This window comes from Syngnathus typhle, linkage group LG19, assembly GCF_033458585.1.
Source record: "Syngnathus typhle isolate RoL2023-S1 ecotype Sweden linkage group LG19, RoL_Styp_1.0, whole genome shotgun sequence".
Taxonomy (NCBI): domain Eukaryota; kingdom Metazoa; phylum Chordata; class Actinopteri; order Syngnathiformes; family Syngnathidae; genus Syngnathus; species Syngnathus typhle.
The window spans coordinates 852,430-873,115 of NC_083756.1; the positions used below are offsets into that span (position 1 = coordinate 852,430).

Sequence of the window (20,686 nt, forward strand, 5' to 3'; positions counted from 1 at the left end):
CTTGCTTTCTTTGGAGGCATGATTAGGGGTTAATACAATCCTCAAAGTAACGAAAATACAATAACAACGGAGTCAGTCGGCATCCGGGCCACGCGGTCGGGTTTTCTCGGGTCCTCCCGGCTCATCTCGCGAGGTTCGACCACCGAATTTTGTTCGATAACCGAAGCAAAAAAATTTCAAATTTTTGGTTTGAATTGCGATTTGTTCGAGAACCGGGACGTTTGAAAACCGAGGTTGGACTGTATTAGATTTAGCCCACCACAGTATGTATTGTAGGGGTGCCCAATACGTCGATCGCGATCGACCGGTCGATCCCCAAGTCAATCCCCAAGTCGATCGCGTTTTTTTCGCACTTGACGCGTGTACAAACAACGGCGCTAACAACACAACACAAACACGCTAGCTCGCGAGTTCCCTCCAGTTGTCAGAACCCTGTTTTTTCTCTTAAACTTAAGAAAGGCTATAAAAATGAGTGGGGCAGCTGGCCATAGTAAGAAATATCACTTTCATAGGGAATGGGAGTAGGACCTTTTTTTAGGACTTTATTTTGAAATCCAGTTCATTGTTGCTTGCTTCATCTTTCCGGGAGCAGTGTGCGGCGTGTTGTGTTGTGAGCAGAGCAGGCACGTGAAAGGGAAGCCGACAACTACGCGGCTCTTGGGCTGGTGCTATGGCTAGTGTCCAAGAAGACGAGGAAATTTGTTCCCCTTTGGGCTTCAAGTCATTCGTTTGGAAGCACTTTGTAATTTCCTAAATAAAGAGTTTGCAGTACCTTGTTGATTTTGCGTATGAATTGTTATAAATCAGGATATTGTTCTTTTTTTTTTTTAATAAAAAATATAGAACAATATCCTGATTTATAACAATTCATACGCAAAATCAACAAGGTACTGCAAACTCTTTATTTAGGAAATTACAAGAGTATTGCAGTATACAAAGTGCTTATTTTAACACTGAACTTTGATGTCGTGTTTTTTCTTTAAATGTGCGGCGAGATTTGTGCTCCCTGAATATTTGATCACCGCATGGCAGGATTTACAAACTGCACGTGTCTTGTCGGTTGAGCCATCTTTTCTTTGGAATCCAAAGTGCTTCCAAACGAATGACTTGAAGCCTAAAGGGGAGCAAATTTCCTCGTCTTTTTGGACACTAGCCATAGCACCAGCCCAGGAGCCGCGTACTAGTTGTCGACTCCCCTTTCAGGTGCCTGCTCTGCTCACAACACAACAACGCCGGGCGCACTGCTCCCGGAAAGAGGAAGCAAGCAACAATGAACTGGATTTCAAAATAATGTCGCGTCTAATGTCCGAGGTCAAACACGGCGATATAAATCGATGTTTACGTTTAGCATCGATGCCAATAAATCGTAGAGCATTATATCGATTAATCGATGTGTATCGATGTATCGTTACACCCCTTATTTATATATATATATATATATATATATATATATATATATATATATATATATATATATATATATATATATATATATATAATATAATTTCCCCTCTCACCCTCCGCGGGTGGTCTCCCACTCCAAGCTCGGGTCCTCTACCAGAGGCCTGGGAGCTTGAGGGTTCTGCGCAGTATTTTGGCTGTTCCTAGCACTGCACTCTTCTGGACTGAGATGTCTGATGTTGTTCCTGGAATCTGCTGTAGCCCCAAGTGCCCCAATGACCACGGGCACCACCGAGGCCTTCACTTTCCAGGCCTTCTCAAGCTCTTCTTTGAGGCCCTGGTATTTCTCTAGCTTCTCAAGTTCTTTTTTCCTGATGTTGCCATCGCTTGGTATTGCTACATCCACTACAACGGCCTTCTTCTGTTGTTTATCCACCACCACAATGTCCGGTTGGTTCGCCATCACCTTCTTGTCAGTCTGGATCTGGAAGTCCCACAGGATCTTGGCTCGCCCATTCTCTGTCACCTTAGGGGGTGCTTCCCACTTTGAACTTGGGGCTTCCAGTCCATACTCTGCACAGATGTTCCTGTACACTATGCCAGCCACTTGGTTATGACGTTCCATGTATGCTTTCCCTGCTAGCATCTTACACCCTGCTGTTATGTGCTGGACTGTCTCAGGGGCCTCTTTGCACAGCCTGCACCTTGGGTCTTGTCTGGTGTGGTAGATCTTGACCTCTATTGCTCTGGTGTTCAGAGCCTGTTCCTGTGCAGCCATGATGAGTGCCTCTGTGCTGTCCTTCAGTCCAGCTTTTTCCAGCCATTGGTAGGATTTCTTGATGTCAGCCACTTCACTTATCTGTCGATGGTACATCCCATGTAGGGGTTTGTCCTCCCATGATGGTGTCTCTAGCCACTCCTCCTCTGTTTGCCATTGTCTGAGACATTCACTGAGCACGACATCCGTTCGGGCCTTTTCCTTGATGTACTCATGGATCTTGGCTGTTTCATCCCGAACAGTGGCTCTCACACTCAGTAGTCCTCGGCCTCCTTCTTTGCGGCTAGTGTACAGTCTCAGGGTGCTGGACTTAGGGTGGAACCCTCCGTGCATGGTTAGGAGCTTCCGTGTCTTGACATCTGTGGTCTGAGTCTCTTCCTTTGGCCATCTTATTATTCCTGCAGGGTATCTGATGACTGGCAGGGCGTAGCTGTTTATTGCCCGGATCTTGTTCTTGCCATTTAGCTGACTTCTGAGGACTTGCCTTACTCGTTGTAGGTATTTGGCTGTGGCTCCTCTCCTTGTGGCTTCATCGAGGTTGCCATTTGCTTGTTGGATACCAAGGTACTTGTAGCTGTCCTCAATGTCTGTTATTGTTCCTTCTGGGAGTGAGACCCCATCTGTATGGACTACCTTCCCTCTCTTTGTCACCATGCGACCGCACTTCTCTAGTCCGAATGACATTCCAATGTCTGTGCTGTAGATCCTGGTTGTGTGGATCAGTGAATCGATGTCTCGCTCGCTCTTGGCATACAACTTTATGTCATCCATGTATAGGAGGTGACTGATGGTGGCCCCATTTTTGAGTCGGTATCCGTAGCCAGTCTTGTTGATTATTTGGCTGAGGGGGTTCAGACCTATGCAGAACAGCAGTGGGGACAGAGCATCTCCTTGGTATATGCCACATTTGATGGAGACTTGTGCAATTGGCTTGTAATTGGCCTCAAGGGTTGTTTTCCACAGTCCCATCGAGTTTGCAATGAAGGCTCTCAGGTTCCTGTTGATGTTGTACAGTTCCAAGCATTCAGTGATCCATGAGTGTGGCATGGAGTCGTAGGCTTTCTTGTAATCAATCCAGGCAGTGCACAGGTTGGTGTGTCGAGTCTTGCAGTCTCGGGCGACTGTTCCGTCAACCAGCAGCTGGTGTTTGGCTCCTCTGGTATTGCTGCCTATGCCTTTCTGTGTTGTGCTCATGTATTGAGCCATGTGCACACTTATCTTAGCCGCTATGATGCCTGACATGATCTTCCATGTTGTAGGGAGACAGGTCATTGGCCTATAGTTGGATGGGACTGTACCCTTCGTGGGATTCTTCAGGATCAGGATTGTGCGTCCTTCAGTTAACCATTCGGGGTGAGTTCCAACTTTTAGTAGCTGGTTCATTTGTTCTGCTAGGCGCTCATGGAGTGCAGTGAGCTTCTTAATCCAGTAGGCATGGATCATATCTGGCCCGGGTGCTGTCCAGTTCTTCATACCTGAGACTCTCTCTTGGATGTCTGTCACAGTGATGGTAACTGGGTTCTGCTCAGGGTGGTTGCTGTGGTCTTCTCTTAGAGAGACTAGCCATTGTGCCTCCCTGTTGTGTGATGTGTTCTTCTCCCATATGCCCTTCCAGTATTGCACAGTCTCCAGTCTTGGTGGGTCTGCTCTGCTGTTGTTACCCTGCCATTGAGAGTACACTTTTCCTGGTTGGGTTGTGAAGAGCCTGTTTATTCGCCTGGCTTCACTTTCTCTTGTGTATCTCTTTAGGCGGCTGGACAGGGCTAGGAGCCTCTGTTTGGCAGTCTCCAGTGCTTCAGGTACGTTCATCTGGCTGTACTTCTTGGGTGCTGGTTTCTTTATTGCACCTTTCTGGATCTCCGATAGTTGGCTCACGTCTCTCCGCACTGTCTTGATCTTAGCCTCCAACCTTGTTTTCCATGGTGGGTCTTGTATCTCATGCTTGATATTGCTCTTGTAACCAAGCATCTCCAGGATCACTGTTGCTGAAGTGTATATCAACTTATTGGTTTCAGTGATGGTGGTTGTAGGGATTGTTCTCAGTGCTGCATTCAGATCTTCAACCAGGCTTTCTGGTGGTGCTTCTCTTAGCCTTTGTAGTTGGCGTCGGGGTTGGCTGCTGTTCATTCGAGTCATGATCTTATTTTTCAGGTCAGTTGCTGACTTGTTCAGGCTTGCATATTCTCTTGGAGCTATGTACCCAATTACTTGGGCAGTTGATGTTGACTCCTCTCTGACCTGGTATTCGGGTTCCTGTGTGACTTGGCATCTGTGTTGTACCTCGTCAATCTCAAGTTGTGATATCAATTGCCGTTTCTGGATATTGGAGCACTGAGTTACTAGTTGTTTAGCGGTTAGTGTTGAGTGTGGATATCGCCCTTGCCATTGCTCCCACATTCGCTTCATGTACCCTCTCTGTCTTGGTTCACTGGAGTAGTAGCACTCCAACAGTGTTAGGTTCTCACATCTCGCCCATTTCCGCCTTGTTCCAGTAGCCCACTTTACATGTAGGCGTTCTGGTTCCCCAACGCCTGACGCAGACCTTGTTTGTCCGGGCGACGTCTGAGCCGGCATCTCATTTGATTCTTTATCTCTCATCATGTTTATGAGGTAGGCGATATCGTCAAGGGTCTTGCCCACAGACCCACACTGGATGATGGTATGGCTCCGCCCCGACCTGGTCTCGAACCCGGGTCCCGCTGGTTGATAGTCTGGCGACTATCCTACTGAGCTATCCAGCCGATATATATATATATATATATAAAAAAAAAAAATTCCCCTCTCACCCTCCGCGGGTGGTTTTTCCACTCCAAGCTCGGGTCCTCTACCAGAGGCCTGGGAGCTTGAGGGTTCTGCGCAGTATTTTGGCTGTTCCTAGCACTGCACTCTTCTGGACTGAGATGTCTGATGTTGTTCCTGGAATCTGCTGTAGCCACTCCTCCAGTTTGGGGGTCACTGCCCCAAGTGCCCCAATGACCACGGGCACCACCGAGGCCTTCACTTTCCAGGCCTTCTCAAGCTCTTCTTTGAGGCCCTGGTATTTCTCTAGCTTCTCAAGTTCTTTTTTCCTGATGTTGCCATCGCTTGGTATTGCTACATCCACTACAACGGCCTTCTTCTGCTGTTTGTCCACCACCACAATGTCCGGTTGGTTCGCCATCACCATCTTGTCAGTCTGGATCTGGAAGTCCCACAGGATCTTGGCTCGCCCGTTCTCTGCCACCTTAGGGGGTGCTTCCCACTTTGACCTTGGGGCTTCCAGTCCATACTCTGCACAGATGTTCCTGTACACTATGCCAGCCACTTGGTTATGACGTTCCATGTATGCTTTCCCTGCTAGCATCTTACACCCTGCTGTTATGTGCTGGACTGTCTCAGGGGCCTCTTTGCACAGCCTACACCTTGGGTCTTGTCTGGTGTGGTAGATCTTGGCCTCTATTGCTCTGGTGTTCAGAGCCTGTTCCTGTGCAGCCATGATGAGTGCCTCTGTGCTGTCCTTCAGTCCAGCTTTTTCCAGCCATTGGTAGGATTTCTTGATGTCAGCCACTTCACTTATCTGCCGATGGTACATCCCATGTAGGGGTTTGTCCTCCCATGATGGTGTCTCTAGCCACTCTTCCTCTTTTTGCCATTGTCTGAGACATTCACTGAGCACGTCATCCGTTCGGGCCTTTTCCTTGATGTACTCATGGATCTTGGCTGTTTCATCCCGAACAGTGGCTCTCACACTCAGTAGTCCTCGGCCTCCTTCTTTACGGCTAGTGTACAGTCTCAGGGTGCTGGACTTAGGGTGGAACCCTCCGTGCATGGTTAGGAGCTTCCGTGTCTTGACATCTGTGGTCTGCGTCTCTTCCTTTGGCCAGCTTATTATTCCTGCAGGGTATCTGATGACTGGCAGGGCGTAGCTGTTTATTGCCCGGATCTTGTTCTTGCCATTTAGCTGACTTCTGAGGACTTGCCTTACTCGTTGTAGGTATTTGGCTGTGGCTCCTCTCCTTGTGGCTTCATCGAGGTTGCCATTTGCTTGTTGGATACCAAGGTACTTGTAGCTGTCCTCAATGTCTGTTATTGTTCCTTCTGGGAGTGAGACCCCTTCTGTATGGACTACCTTCCCTCTCTTTGTCACCATGCGACCGCACTTCTCTAGTCCGAATGACATACCAATGTCTGTGCTGTAGATCCTGGTTGTGTGGATCAGTGAATCGATGTCTCGTTCGCTCTTGGCATACAACTTTATGTCATCCATGTATAGGAGGTGACTGATGGTGGCCCCATTTTTGAGTCGGTATCCGTAGCCAGTCTTGTTGATTATTTGGCTGAGGGGGTTCAGACCTATGCAGAACAGCAGTGGGGACAGAGCATCTCCTTGGTATATGCCACATTTGATGGAGACTTGTGCAATTGGCTTGTAATTGGCCTCAAGGGTTGTTTTCCACAGTCCCATCGAGTTTGCAATGAAGGCTCTCAGGTTCCTGTTGATGTTGTATAGTTCCAAGCATTCAGTGATCCATGAGTGTGGCATGGAGTCGTAGGCTTTCTTGTGATCAATCCAGGCAGTGCACAGGTTGGTGTGTCGAGTCTTGCAGTCTCGGGCGACTGTTCCGTCAACCAGCAGCTGGTGTTTGGCTCCTCTGGTATTGCTGCCTATGCCTTTCTGTGTTGTGCTTATGTATTGAGCCATGTGCACACTTATCTTAGCCGCTATGATGCCTGACATGATCTTCCATGTTGTAGGGAGACAGGTTATTGGCCGATAGTTGGATGGGACTGTACCCTATATATATATATATATACACACACACACACATATATATATATATCTACATATACATATATACAGTGCCTTGCGAAAGTATTCGGCCGCCTTGAACCTTTCAACATTTCGCGACATTTCAGACTTCAAACAAAGATATCAAATTTAATTTTTTCGTCAAGAATCAACAAGTGGGACACAATCGTGAAGTGGGCCGAAATTTATTGGATCATTTTAACTTTTTTAACAAATAAAAAACTGAAAAGTGGGGCGTGCAATATTATTCGGCCCTCTTGCGCTAATACTTTGTAGCGCCACCTTTTGCTGCAATTACAGCTGCAAGTCACTTGGGGTATGTCTCTAGGAGTTTTGCACATCGAGAGACTGGAATTCTTGCCCATTCTTCCTTGCAAAACAGCTCGAGCTCAGTGAAGTTGGATGGAGAGCGTTTGTGAACAGCAGTCTTCAGCTCTTTCCACAGATTCTCGATTGGATTCAGGTCTGGACTTTGACTTGGCCATTCACCTGGATACGTCTATTTGTGAACCATTCCATTGTAGATTTGTTCTTTATGTTTTGGATCATTGTCCTGTTGGAAGATAAATCTCTGTCCCAGTCTCAGATCTTTAGCAGACTCCAACAGGTTTTCTTCCAGAATGGTCCTGTATTTGGCTCCATCTATCTTTCCATCAATTTTAGCCATCTTCCCCGTCCCTGCTGAAGAAAAGCAGGCCCAAACCATGATGCTGCCACCACCATGTTTGACAGTGGGGATGGTGTGTTCAGGGTGATGAGCTGTGTTGCTTTAACGCCAAACATATCGTTTTGCATTGTGGCCAAAAAGTTCGATTTTGGTTTCATCTTACCAGAGCACCTTCTTTCCAGGGCTGTGGACTCGGACTCGGGGACTCGAACGGACTCGGTCATTTTTGCCGGACTCGGACTCGGTGCTGATTTTTACCGAGTCCACCGAGTCAGACAATAAAAAAAATACGTTCCATTTTATTTTCATCATGCTGCTGAGAATGCGCGTAGGAATACTGTCCACAGCCCTGCTTGCTTGTTATGAAGACAAATTTAGTTGTTGCGTGCGCGCCCGCGCCTGCCTGCCTGCCTGCGTGCGTGCGTGCACGTACAAGACCCACAATGCCCCGCGCGCAGCCAAGCTGGAAGAACCAGCCGCGGTTCTCCCCTGCCACGGGAGCGCGCACGCCTTATTTGGAAAGCGAAAAAACAATGGCGTACGCCGTCAGCACTATGTTGTTTTCAATAAAAACATGAAGAACTCACGTTTGCGTCAGTCAATGTTAATTTTTATAAAGGATTATTCTCATTGGATGTCTTTAAATTCATCCGCGTTCTGCCATTGAAGCGGGGTGCATTCAAAGACCAGTCGTACAGACGGAACACTCATTCACTTCACCAAAACGCAACAATATAATTACGTGAGCTCTTTGCATAAACCTCGATGCAAAGAAACTCCTCTTTTTGGGTATAGGCTACAAGGAGTATATATTATAAAGGAGACTTTATACTTAATTGTGATCATCATTCATCCATCCATTTTATTTTATTACTCAGATATTTTCAAAGCAAATTAATATTGTTGCATTTATTAATTTGCGTTAACATGTCAAAGAAATTTCAGTTCTGAAGGCTCCTTTTGTCCCAAGCAAAGTGACAGATGGTGGGGAGGGGGGATAAAAATTGTAAAATCAATTCACTCAAATCATTCTTATGAAAGATTTGATCACAAAACGTGTGTGGCTTTTTCTTAAATGAACACGTTTGACTTATTTGTGATCATCATTCATCCATCCATCCATTTTATTTTATTACTCAGGTATTTTCAAAGCAAATTAATATTGTTGCATTTATTAATTTGCTTTAACATGACTTCACCAAAATGCAACAATATAATTACGTGAGCTCTTTGCATAAACCTCGATGCAAAGAAACTCCTCTTTTTGGGTATAGGCTACAAGGAGTATATATTACAAAGGAGACTTTATACTTAATTGTGATCATCATTCATCCATCCACCCATTTTATTTTATTACTCAGATATTTTCAAAGCAAATTAATATTGTTGCATTTATTAATTTGCTTTAACATGTCAGCTTTTAATTATATTGCGCTATATATATATATATATATATATATATATATATATATATATATATATATATATATATATATTAGGGATGTACCAAAATAAAAATTCTTGGCCGAAACCGAAAACCAAAAATGAGGAAGCCAAGGCCGAAAACCGAAACACCGAAAGAAAGGATTGTCAGTTATTAGAACCACAGCATTTATGGCTACATGTGTACTAACCTCACTAAAATCAAGGCATTGCAATAAACCAGTTACAAAAGTATGAAAATATTTATTTAGCACTGACATTACAACAATGCACAATATAAATAAAAAAATAAAATAAAAAAAATGTTTAACTTGACCCCACTCATGTGTACATTAAATAATAATTTACAGGCTTATAACTGGCTGGCCTGCTGAAAGACTGTAAAATTAAATATGTTCTCTTATAAAAACACAAAGTGCATAAGTGCCTTTTAAATTTTGTTCTGTGTGTACAACATAAAAGTGTATCAAAACAATGGTTACCATAGCCTTTATCAACAACAAATCCAACAACAATTTTTGCAGATGCACCCCCTCTTGAAATTTCAGCATTGCATGTTTTGCAAATCGCTATCCGTGGGTCTTTCTCTGAGATAGTGAAATCAGTCCACACCGCAGACATGCTGGCTCTTATCCCGTTTTCCCGCGTCCTGGCTGCGCTGTTTGCTCACATCATCACAAGTTTCGGCCGTGTTGTTTCCGAAAATGCACTTTTGGGTCATTTTCGGCCGATGTTATGATATTTATATATATAAAAAGTTTTTTTTTTTTTAGTGGGTAGATCTTTGTGACTTAGTTTGGGCACCCCTGATCTATTATATCAGCACACCTAGTGTTATTTTTCTGTATCTAGTTTTTATTAAATATTTTATGAATGGTACTTTGTTGTAATTAGCTGGCAACCAGTCCTGGTTGTACCCCACCTCTGGTCCAAGTCAGTCCAGATAACATAATATTACTTACCTTTGGTTAAACATGCCTCTGAAGTTGTAGCAAGCTCTGTAGTTGGGCATGGGCTTGAGATCAGGTCTGTAGTTGGGCACGGGCTTGAGATCAGTTCTGTAGTTGGGCATGGGTTTGAGATCTAGAGGCCTGTAGATAGCTGGCTCGCCTCTCTTCATAGCCAAACCATTCAGCTCCACTGTTGGTGTTATACTGCCTGTGTGAGGACGTACATGTACATGTTTACAAGATCAATTATGAATGATTCATCCTAAGAGGAAATTTTTATTGACTTTCCGAAATGCTTATGCTCACTGTCTTTGTTTACAGTGTCAGGGTTTTCCAAACTGTCTTGATCGTATGATTATGTTGGAATGTATGTAACCAGTAATAAATAACCGAGCTTGTCGCATCCTACACAATGTCGTAAAACATCTCCTGCTATGCTTTGACTAGAGGTCAAGGGGTTTCTCTTCTCTATCCAGTCCACTCTCACCCCCACCCTGTTTCTCTTAATATGCTCATGCAGGAGGCGAGAGTCAGACCTCCATTCGATCATTGCTGTACGCACAGTAACGCATGGACTCTCCACCTGCAGGTGTCTAAAATGACTTAATTGTCTCCCGTGTGGTTCTTGCAAAATAAGTTAGAGTGAGCACCACTCTAACATACAGTACCTGGATTGCTGTTGATGTCCACTTTAGGTGAGCGAGGCATTGGCTTGGGAAAGACACTTTCATCCAAAGCTTTGGAGGCTGTGGAATGTTGGGCCTTTTTAATGCTGGAGCCCTCCGCCTCCCAGACCTGCTCCCCAAGAGTCAACTGCACTGTGAAGATCTGCAACAGCAACACCCAGAGGCAACGCCACGTTATGGCAGGAAACCAGTCAATTGACATGTTTTGATACCTAGCAAAACATTCAGAATGATGAATTCCTTTCCTCACCTTAGCGTGTGCAGGGCCTCTCTCATTGAGGAGCTTGTACTGCGGCTGGATCCGATTGAAACGGGCTAACTCATTCACCAAACACATTGGAGTTTTCTCTTTAGGGTTTGCCATGTTCTCCTCGGGCAAACCTGAAAACAGTGGCTGATGAGTCAGGGTTCCAACACGTTTAAAAATTTGGGACTTGCCTATCTCTACCTGGCGGTGTGGCAGACACAGGAACGTCCCCAAATCCAGCTGCAGGAGCGGGGCAGGCGGGTGTGGGGGACGGGCCTGTGCCGTTGACAGAGGGCTGCAGACCCAGAGATCCTGGGCTGGTCTTGGCTGCCAGAGGACCTCCAGAGGAGAGGCCAGGACCAGCCTGGGCTGCTGAGGTCTGTGCTTGTACGTGAGCCATGCTCTATTCCTGAAAAAATAGCAAATGCAAATGATTTTTATATTTTGGAGGAAGGACAACGCAACATTTGAGGGCTACAGTGTTCAATATTTGCACATTTTCAACAATTATTGATTTATGTAGAAGCATCGTCTGGATTCAGTTCCCTGGGTCTAAGAATAAATTCTTGAAGCGAAGCACACATTCTGACGAAGCAGTAGCCCTTTCACGCAGACAATGAAGCTTTATTTGGAGGAGCTTTGCTCATGTTACTGCCGCAAAGCTCCACTGGCAAAAAGGGGAATCTTGAACGCTACAATGGACTTGCAGTCATCTTAAGTCAGATCTCGTGGAATAGAAATCGTTAGTCAACAAAAGCATAAGTTTACAATAACATTGTCTTCTATTTTTCAGTACTGATGCATAAACACAAAGTAGTTGTCAGGTTTATTTCGATGACTGAATAACTATTAAGAGAAGAGCAACAGCAAACAAACCACAAGTGAGACAGAATATTGAGTCTTTTCTCGCGAGGAGTGCAGTACAGATAGCTTAATACAATCTCTACACACACTAAATATCTGTAGGCACTCCCGCTCTTTTTATTTGGATTTGCCCTACCCACAGTGTGAGACAAGCCCCTAAAGAAAGGAGGGGTAAAGCATGTGGGCTTTGCCTCGTAAGGAAAAATCACTAGGTGTTTACATACTAATAAAGACATCTGGGAAGAGGAGTTTGAGTGGACTGGATACAGAAGAGAAAACCTTTGACCTCAAGTAAAAACATAGCAAGGGAAGTTTTACGACATTGTGTAGGATGCAACAAACTAAGTTATTTATTACTGGTTATATACATTCCAACCTAATCCTACGATCAAGATAGTTAGGAAACCCTGACTTTAATGGTCACTTGGAGGTTCATCTGGGGTGCAAGACAGCAATGAGGCATGTTGTCTAACAAAGTGGTCTTTGTTAGAAAGGAACTGTCCTTCCGTGGTACATCATAAAAACAGCAAGGCCAAACAGCAAGCATATATTGCAGTAATATTGCGGTAAGGCATTGATTAGAGAACGCATGATAACATATATATACATTTTTCTAACAATTCCCTCCTGTTTATCATAAGTTCTCAGAGACCATCTTATCACCTAAAAGCGGCCATTTCAAAAAAGATTTTCAGCCGTAAGAACACAATTCATAAGAACAAATTTACACCCGGGAGGAGATTGAGCCTTAATAATCAATGTCAGAGTCGGGAAACAAACCGGACAGGTTTACCAGAGGAGCCTCAAAGATGGAGCCATCGCTAGAGCGACAACCCTCGTCAGTCGCAAAGTCGTCCCCTTGGAGCAACGAAAAAGTCTCAGCTGCTGGAGAGATAGCAGTTGTAATTAACCTGTTAATTAGAGACCGGAGACACGGAATACAACATCATCCACACAAGGTCAAAACAGCAGAAAAAACGGCAAGGGAGACTAGGACCGAGGAAACCAGGGTACGGTACTGTCTGAACACGTTTAGCCAGTCGTTCCAAACCTCCGTGTTCACTCCACTGCGTTCCTTCATTTTTCCATTCAAGGTCCTCAGGCCCTCAAGGGCCTGGGACAGGCTTCCATCAGCGGCAGTATTATTTGGAATGAATGTGCAGCATTGCTCACCAAACATGGCGCAGACACCACCCTCTTTTGAGAGTAGCATATCAAGGGCCATTCGGTTCTGGAAAGCCATGAGGGAAGTCGCGGCCAGTTGGGAGTAGACCGCCCTGAAACCCGCCTCGGTCCAATTTCCAAGCCTCTGCACGTTGTAATGGATGTAGTTGATCCTGTCGACATTTTTGTTAAGAGTACACCACCAACACAGGGTGGATTCAAAACCAGCTGCTATCTGATTCACCAGCTTACACTTATCCGGTACTCCTCTGGGAACACCAATTGCATCAATTTCGGTCAGATCATCGTCGGCTGTCAAATTCAAAGATATTTTGGTTTTTACCAGCTTTTTCTTTTTTCAGATCTTGGGATGTTGATACATATACAATTTAGCTTGACTACATTCTCTGAAAGCAATGGCTTCTTTTTTCTTTCTTCAATGGATATTACTATAAAGAATGCTCTGTCACACATTTCATAATCCAATAGACGTGATAGATTTCACACAATCTTTGATCAATGGTGACGGTACAACATAAGGCAATGGTCACAAACCCATACATATGACATATTAAATTTTGTTTGTCTTTACAGCTTGTTTTGCCATTAGCAATCAATTGTTTCGTTTAGCAGTTTACTCTAATACTAGTTACCTGAAACAAATTATCCACATTCACTTTAGATATATTCATCCCATTCTTTAACATCTACAGCGGTTGTTGACAAAGTACACATATAAACATCATACTTTCATGGCAGTCCAGATCTGACACAGCAGATCATCCTGCAAAGGTCAAATTGATCTTTTAAATCGCTACAATGCAGCATAATTTTTTTGGAGTGATCAATATAAGTTGTTCACTCATCTCTCCCCTACTCATTATGACTTAGTTCCCACAAATACCATATTGCTGAAGTTAACAAAGTGGCAACAAAGATAGCCACCTTACATGCAATAACGTCATTGTTCCATTTTCTTGTTCCCGGCATTTCTCTAAGAGGTAAGGCTCCCTTTGGGTCACTTTTTCCGATTGAACGTTACCTCAAAAGAAATGACCCTTTTTTAATTTGCTAGGACCACCTCAACTGACCTTTGTGCTATTTTAATGGCAGGTGACGTAATTATCAATGTTCAATGTGGCCCTTCCCCCTTGGAAGAACACCAGTGTTTTGTTTTCAATGCTCTTAATGAGAACGTGCTTTGTTCTTTTTGCCTTTAAAATATTAATTATGTATATAAAATGTAAATGCCAAATTTAAATTATCCTTAGTTTCCCACTCGGTTTTAAAACATGGTAATCTATAATGTCGCCCAAACAATTTTTTATACGGGGTTAAACCCACAGTACTTGTAATATTTATGTACAGTTTGACCAGGTCTAAACATTTTGTCCATGATCTTCCATTTTTCCCATGCACATTTTCACACTTTATACCAGTTCTGTCACGAGAATTAATTTTCAAAATCCTATATCTCTGTATTATTATTGTTATTATTATTTTTACATAACGTTTTTGCCACTGTTAAGGCATTCAGTGTTTTTGTTTAAACCAAATCAAACCATTTTGAGAATGCATCTATTATAACCAGGCATTATAACCCTGTGGATTGTGTTTAGCACATGTTAAACAAGCTCTACAATTGTTTTATTTATTATTATTTTTTTTTTAAATGTTTTTAATATGAATCAAATCCGTATGTTGTATAAAGCTGACTGACCTGCCCCACTATCAAATCCGTATGTTGTATAAAGCTGACTGACCTGCCCCACTATCCCTCCTCTTGAGCCATGTGACACGCACTATGGCTCAATATTGCTGCCAATTGGTATAGGTTCTTTGGTAGGATAGGTCTGTCTTCTGGTCATTTATAGATGCCATTCTCTACTCTTGCCCCTCCTTTTGTCCATGATTGAATTTCAATCTATGGATTTTGTCGCTACACATCTTTAAAAATGTTTCAGTAATTCAATCCGCTTCTTGTGTGTATAAATTTTGAAGCGTCTTTTGCACTGCAGCTATGCGGTTCCGTCTGCAAGCGTGTTACCTCTTGACACCTTATCAGTCTCGTGCGTGCCCTGCACACGTGCACATAGCTATTTGTCGTGGCAATTGGACTGCTTCCACAACTAGCTTAGTTGTAGTTTCTTGTAGTTTCTTTTCAATCAGTTTCTCATCGTTTATCACAAGAATCTCAGTAATTTGAACAAAAGCCAAAAAATATGTTTTATATTACTCAATTGTACGATTTAGAGAATCCATATGTAGTAAAGCGTTGTATTACTACATATGATTTCATCTTCATTTAATTTTGACACACCTTTCAAAATGCTTCTCAGTGTCCCAGTGCAGACATGTTTTGCGTGTGTAACTGGTTGTCTCAACCCGTGTTCCACATCCTAATCTTTCCTCCCTCCAGGTGTCAAACCAATCAAGATAAAGATAAAAACTAACAAAATAACCGCCAGTAAATTAATATAATAGACAATTCTTATTGTTTCTTAACTTTAACTAACTCAATCACTCTCTTATCAAAGTCAAAAGTCAAAGTCAAAGTCAGCTTTATTGTCAATCTCTCCACATGTCACAACACACAAAGAGACCGAAATTACGTTTTACTCTATCCCACGGTGACGAGACACATAACACGATAGACATACATGTACGCGACACAATATAAAAACAAGAAGGCAAAAATTCAAACAATCAATAGTAAGAGTGATGAATAAATAATAAATAAACAGATAACACAATAAATAACGGAGCCAGCAAGCATAGCGCAAAAGTAAAAAACATCATAAACAAAAAGGCACAAACAATAAATACGAGTAATAACAAATAATAAATAATAAGAGCCAGTGTGCATTCAGGCAGTTCAGACAGTAAAAGTCTTATCCTCAAATGTAAAAACTTGTGTAGTCTTTACACAACCAATAGACTATTTCTTCTAAATTTAGCTTTGAAATGTTGTTATTTAATAATTTTGCTTCATCCAATTCCAGAAAGCAAGTTCTTTCCATCTCTCAAATTTTGTTTCATCAGGGATAGGCATTAATGCAGTGTGGACCAGTTCCTGCCCACAAAAAATTGCTCGCCTTTCTTCTCTTCTTATTCTTTTCAAAATTGCTTTTGTTTTGCGGTGCAAATCAATTCTTTTGTGCACCTACATTAGCCAATTTCATCCTTTTGACACATAACACTGACAGCACACAGACAACACAAAAACTTACAGCAGAGACACAGCTCACAAACAATACAAACAAACAAACAACGCTGCGCAAACGTCATCCTCTATTTTGACGTTTTGGTTATACTTTTTCATCAGTGCCTTTTATCCTCAATGCAAACATTGTCACATCTTCCTTAAACATCACCCTGCTCCAAATATTCAAACATTCTCTGAGAAACTCACATTTTCCCTGCTTCACCCGCAGCCATAGCACCCCTCGTGCGAGGGGGTGGGCGCAGCATCAATGTTGATTGGTCACAGGCTGGCCATTTCCTGCAACAACCATGATGCCGGCCCACCGCCCACACGATCATAGCAATGGCAGGCACGCTTATCAGTTTCACCTTCTCAAAGGGCAGGCCAACTTTGCCATTGCCCCCTTCATCATGTTCACCTTCAACATCTTTCAGTCTTCTACACAACATTTGCTGTCTCTTATTCTCGTCCTATCAAGCCACCATTTTAGTCACTTTCTGCCACACGCGTCTTATTTTCTCTACTGCCACACACTGCTCATCTCAGTTTCTCCAACCAACCTAAACACATCATCGTCCACTTCTCAATTTCCCTATTATTGCTCAACAGCCTCCAGAACATTCTTCATTACTGATTTCTTCCATAGGACACACATCTCACTCGGACTCATACACACACCCATTCATGAGGATCCTCTGCGCGCACACGCACACACACACACACCAGCACAAAAGAATGACGCGCAACAAATAGAACACACATCGATCCCACTAACACACCTTTTTGTTCGTCTTACTTTTCTGATTTATTCTCTATTTCACTTTTAGAAGCTATTTGTAATTATTTTCTATTTATTTAGCAAATTTTAACTTAAGTGTTTCTTTATCTTACTTAATCCGTTTAACACAAATATCTCCTGTATATTTAAGCTAATTTCTCCTTAATTTTGGCAGCCAGGTTCCCACTTCATTACATGGAAACCTGATTTGATTTGATTTTGGCCTAGTCATAGTGTTTAGTTTTGAATTTGTAGCATGTGTTTTCTCTTCTTGCTCTTGTACTGCTTCTAGTTCTCCCTCAAATTTATATTTTTTAACCCATTTATCGAAACCTTTTTTAAATCGGTTGGGATCCTGCCTTTCAATTATTTTCCAATCTTTGCATTTTAGTTCATGTCGGGGTAGGGACTTTCGCTTATTATTTAAGTTTCCCATGGTTTATTTTTCTAAATTTTGGAGTTGGTAGTTTGAATGGCACCTACAGTGTCCTAAAACCAACTTTATTCACAGGACAGTGGTTAAAAATTCAATGTGTGGTAAGTCTCCTTTCACCTCCCCCAAAAGGGAGCGGAGAGTTGTCGCCTCTGCACCCACAAAAAGCCACCGTTTACAATCCTGTGTGTTTATATAGAGGAGCGCTCAAATGAGATCACTCTCAGTCAAACCGTACAGAAGCATACCACGCGCGATTTTTTTTTTTTTTAATAACAGAGGAGTCCGCCCCTCCTGCTGCGGAATTTAACTAGCTTGAAAGCTAGGGGGCTCCACATCCGCCCCTCCAGAATTTAACTGTTTTTAATTGTACTTGATAGGGTCTAGAATTCTCAAGGTTTTAAGTGTCATTCATTCCTTTTTAGTAGAATTAATATTCCTACTCACGGTTTGCTGATTCTCTTCCTCGGAAGATCTCGTCAACCCTCCCGGTGTCCAGCCGGACTGATCGAGACAGTCCCGTCAAAGGGCTTTTGTTTTACCTCGGCCGAGGATTGTCACCTGCGTCGAAGAGCCCGCTGGAACCGTTCAAGGCGTGTCGAGATCCCGGAACGAGCCCCCAATTTCTGTCAGGTTTATTTCGATGACTGAATAACTATTAAGAGAAGAGCAACAGCAAACAAACCACAAGTGAGACAGAATATTAAGTCTTTTCTCGCGAGGAGTGCAGTACAGATAGCTTAATACAATCTCTACACACACTAAATATCTGTAGGCACTCCCGCTCTTTTTATTTGGATTTGCCCTACCCACAGTGTGAGACAAGCCCCTAAAGAAAGGAGGGGGAAAGCATGTGGGCTTTGCCTCGTAAGGAAAAATCACTAGGTGTTTACATACTAATAAAGACATCTGGGAAGAGGAGTTTGAGTGGACTGGATACAGAAGAGAAAACCTTTGACCTCAAGTAAAAACATAGCAAGGGAAGTTTTACAACATTGTGTAGGATGCAACAAACTAAGTTATTTATTACTGGTTATATACATTCCAACCTAATCCTACGATCAAGATAGTTAGGAAACCCTGACTTTAATGGTCACTTGGAGGTTCATCTGGGGTGCAAGACAGCAATGAGGCATGTTGTCTAACAAAGTGGTCTTTGTTAGAAAGGAACTGTCCTTCTGTGGTACATCATAAAAACAGCAAGGCCAAACAGCAAGCATATATTGCAGTAATATTGCGGTAAGGCATTGATTAGAGAACGCATGATAACATATATATACATTTTTCTAACAGTAGTGATGGTGTTCATCCAAAATTTTGCTCAGAAGCATCATGATGGAAATGATCACATAGCACAACCATCATATTTGACCAATAACTACCTGGTTCACAAATCTGGCCACTTGCCAGGTTAAGTAAATGAGCACATGTGCAAACCAAAACAACAGGTCAAATACTAAAAGAGAAGCCAGTGGGTGTGCAGAAAACTCCAAATATAAATGCATTAGTTCGTAAGCCAAGTGAATTGTAGATGTAGGTAGTCTAATGAGAGAAAAGCAAGCACCGAATTGACATTTGGAGTTTCGGCATGACTGTAGTTCATTGGCTTCTCCGGCGACATACTTTTCCGTACTTCCACCCGTAAACAGTAAGCACATCGTTTCTTGCCTCAAATATGGGGATGGGTGTTAGGTTGCAGGCTGTCTACAAACCTTCGAGCATTCATGAAGGCTGCGACTCTTTCCACTTTAGCAGGAAGCTAACGTTGCCATGCAGAAACACAACCTTCCCTCTGCGTGGCAGGTCCCCAAAACAAACGGACATCACGTTGATCATGCATTCCGGGACGATTATGGAGTCTTTTATGAGTAACGGCTTATTATTAGGCAACATGATGGTCATGGAATCGTTGCTTCAGCTGGCTTCAAGCTCATCATGGCTGGTCGGCCGAGCGCCCCTCTTGTTAGCATCATCTTAGCGCTCCATCTACCACGAAAGTCTCGGCTCTTTCTCTGCCCGTTGGCAACGGAAGCGGAGTGAAAGCAGCATAGCAACTAAACTAAAGACAACATGAAAACAAACTGACGAATATTATGTGCATTTATTTACCTTTGTTTAGGGCCAGACCCCAGTTACACCTCCAACATTGGCAAACACTAAAGAGAACTAGAGACAGTTGAAACATACCATTTGATAAGTGTGGGTAATTAAAATGAAAGTACATCAAACCGCGGGTGAATTCAGATTAGGAATTCATAAGGCGTGGGGAGATAGTGTTTTGTGTGTCTCGGTGATATTGGACGCTTTGTATTGTCTCTATAACGTCGTTAGAGATTTAAGGTAACGATAGAATGAATTGGACACACCCACGGTCATTGAATGGTTCAGTCCTAGAGTTTTCGTATTTTGCAGCGTCCATTCGGACTTTATTTCTTAACACCACTTACTTTATAAATTCGATTAAATAATGAAAAACAGATGTTTTTACAGGAACTTGAATTTTATATATAATTTAATATATAGCTATGTAGAGCTGCCTGCCGTGCACCGAATATTCTTTCAGATTTTAACTACCGTACTTTCCGGACTATAAGGCGCACCTAAAAACCTACAGATTTCTCAAAAGCCGACAGTGCGCCTTATAGTCCGGTGCGCCTTATATATGGATCAACTGATGAATTTGTTGATCCATACTGGTTGTACACAGTGCTCTGCCAAAATGTTTTAGTACGTTTTAGTACGACTAGTAAATTACAAGGTCGCATCGCTTCCCAACATTACGATAACTGTAGTCAGGGGGCGCCACCGAATAGCTGTTGTACCCGCGAGGCTATTTCATTTCAAAATAGGCTGCTCCGTTAATGTTTCGAGTAAATGTACGGATTGATATGGAAGGGAAACATAGGTAAGCAGTACCAATGTGTTAGATCGAACTTTAGTCAGTTCTGATCATTTTATAGGAGATCGTTTGAGAAACGCGATTGTTTACACTTTGCTGAGGCTCATGGGAGATAGCGAGCTGAGGCTCATGGGATTTTGCGGAAGCTAATGCTATAACGATAGCTGCTATACGCACCAAGCTATTTCATGTCAAAATAGGCTGCTCTGTTAATGTTTCGAGTAAACCTACGGATCGATATGGAAGGGAAACATAGGTAAGCAGTACCAATGCGTTTGATCAAACTTTAGTCAGTTCCGATCATTTTATAGGAGATCGTTTGAGAAACGCGATTGTTTACACTTTGCTGAGGCTCATGGGATATTGCGAGCTGAGGCTCATG

The 20,686-nt window shown here is 42.9% G+C and overlaps 1 protein-coding gene across 6 annotated transcripts in view; it reads right to left on the bottom strand.

The window, feature by feature from the left end:
* Nucleotides 1-19,687, bottom strand: part of stau2 (staufen double-stranded RNA binding protein 2) — an 85,164-nt gene extending 65,477 nt beyond the window's left edge. Inside the window, exons 1-7 of one of the 6 annotated variants that reach the window (XM_061265922.1) lie at nt 19,515-19,687; nt 19,118-19,417; nt 17,853-18,060; nt 11,163-11,370; nt 10,965-11,095; nt 10,697-10,856; nt 10,041-10,236 (exon numbers count right to left, since the gene is read on the bottom strand). In XM_061265922.1, coding sequence (XP_061121906.1) covers nt 10,041-10,236; nt 10,697-10,856; nt 10,965-11,095; nt 11,163-11,361 — 686 coding nt within the window. In that variant the 5' untranslated portion in view covers nt 11,362-11,370; nt 17,853-18,060; nt 19,118-19,417; nt 19,515-19,687. Of the gene's footprint in view, nt 1-10,040; nt 10,237-10,696; nt 10,857-10,964; nt 11,096-11,162; nt 11,371-17,852; nt 18,061-19,117 lie in introns of all 6 variants that reach the window. The other 5 variants (XM_061265921.1, XM_061265923.1, XM_061265920.1 and 2 more) reach the window with 5 other exon arrangements.
* Nucleotides 19,688-20,686: the final 999 nt, after the last annotated feature.